General features: G+C 35.6%; 1 protein-coding gene across 1 annotated transcript; it reads left to right on the top strand.

Moving 5' to 3' along the window:
• Window positions 1-651, top strand: LOC147863954 (pathogenesis-related protein 1A/1B-like). Its single transcript, XM_087320192.1, has one exon. It carries the CDS (start codon window positions 85-87, stop codon window positions 553-555), a length of 471 nt encoding a protein of 156 aa, XP_087176318.1. The 5' UTR covers window positions 1-84; the 3' UTR covers window positions 556-651.
• Window positions 652-1,622: the final 971 nt, after the last annotated feature.

Here is a 1,622-nt window from a genome sequence, read left to right as displayed (position 1 = left end):
CCCATAAACTATACCCTAAATTCGCTCCTTTGTTTGAAAATCTCCTTCAAAATTAATACATATTGATTACTTTTGCTTTGATTAATGGTGCAATGTTTTGTATTGTTAGGAGTGAGATGCACAAACCTACACTTCGTGAACTATGCAACAAAGACAATATGTGCAAGGTATTGGGTACCTAGTGAAGTGGGTGGAGGTTGCAAAGTATTGTCACATGGCCAAGGATGGCATGTGTTTGCCACACCTAGTTGGCATGCAACAACACTTTGTGCAATCAAAGATGGATGTGGCCCATGCAACATTGGACCGCCCACAAGGGTCACGCAAATTGAGATCACCATTGGTGGTGGTTGGGGAAATGACTACTATGATTTATCAATGCTTGTAGGGTTCAACCTTGGTATGAAGGTTACGCCTTCCAACTTTGGTTGTGCCTCACAATCTTGTCTTGTCCAATCCCCCTCTACATGCCAAGGGTTTTTTCCTAGTGGGCCCTATCATACCAATGCTTGTCACTATGGATCCACTAACTACAACATTGCATTCTATACTTAACTAGTAGATCAATGAACTTATAAGTGTATGATGCAAACTTCATACTTTTGTCTCACTTTATGTAGTGAATAATTATGCATCTTTGCTAATTACCGAAGTGAAGTTTATCTCGCATTTTTTTAACTTGAAACTTTGAATTAATTCTTTTGCACTTTGAATTTTGAACAATTTGAGCAAATGATCTTCTAAAGAATCTTTCTAGGGTAATCAAATCGAGCAATGGTTTCTAGCATTATTAAATATTATTATTTAAGTCAATAAATTCACATTATCAACTTGAGCATGATGTGAAGTTCAAGTTAAAAATAATTTATACGAAGTCAATCCTCTTTATGAACTTACACATGCCTTTCAATTTGAGTAGACAAGAAATGATATGGGGTAAGTTGATTTTATCAACATAAGCATGACATGATCTTTGAGTAAAAAAGAAGTGAATCCCATTTGATAATCAATATTCTTTCATTCAAGAAACATACAAATGAATGCATGCACTATTCATAAATTGTAAGTCTGTGGAAACATCAAAACACAAATCATGTCATAAAATATAGGGGTAACTTACTAAGAATCTCTTATTAATCAATAGACCAAATTGAAGTAAAAGAAAGGTGAATATATTGGATAGAAGAACCTAATCCTCCCGACCATGCCTGAGCTATGTTCAAGACATGGCCAACCTACCATTGACATCCTATATTGATGGATATTAGGATAACCAATTCCTTGTAAGAGGTAACACGATCATCATGATGAAATCCTAGCTTGCACTATTGTGTCTCAAGACTTCAGCCTTCTAACATGATGTGTTTTACGAGGACAGCTAGACCTCGTATTTATAATTCTTATAGAACGTAATAAACGTGTTCGTGCAACCATACAAACGTTTGGAAACGAAGGTTTGAAAAGAGAAATACATATTCCTTTTTTGTTTTTGTTTTTTGGCTTTTCATTATTAGGGTTTAGTTCACCCTAGTGGTAAGTTGTCGAGCTTTTGTCGTGTATGTCTTGGGTTCAAATCCTCATTTTCTCACCTTTCCCTCTCTCTCTCTTTGGTGTCATGTTTT

Source organism: Azolla caroliniana, unplaced genomic scaffold, assembly GCF_043228905.1.
Source record: "Azolla caroliniana isolate FFs.n. ecotype wild unplaced genomic scaffold, voAzoCaro1.0.p SCAF_5, whole genome shotgun sequence".
NCBI lineage: Eukaryota > Viridiplantae > Streptophyta > Polypodiopsida > Salviniales > Salviniaceae > Azolla > Azolla caroliniana.
This window is presented reverse-complemented; position numbering and strand designations above follow the sequence as displayed.

Excerpts from the sequence above, each read along its gene's own strand:
- LOC147863954 (XM_087320192.1), top strand. The coding sequence starts at position 85 with ATGGTGCAATGTTTTGTATTGTTAGGAGTGAGATGCACAAACCTACAC.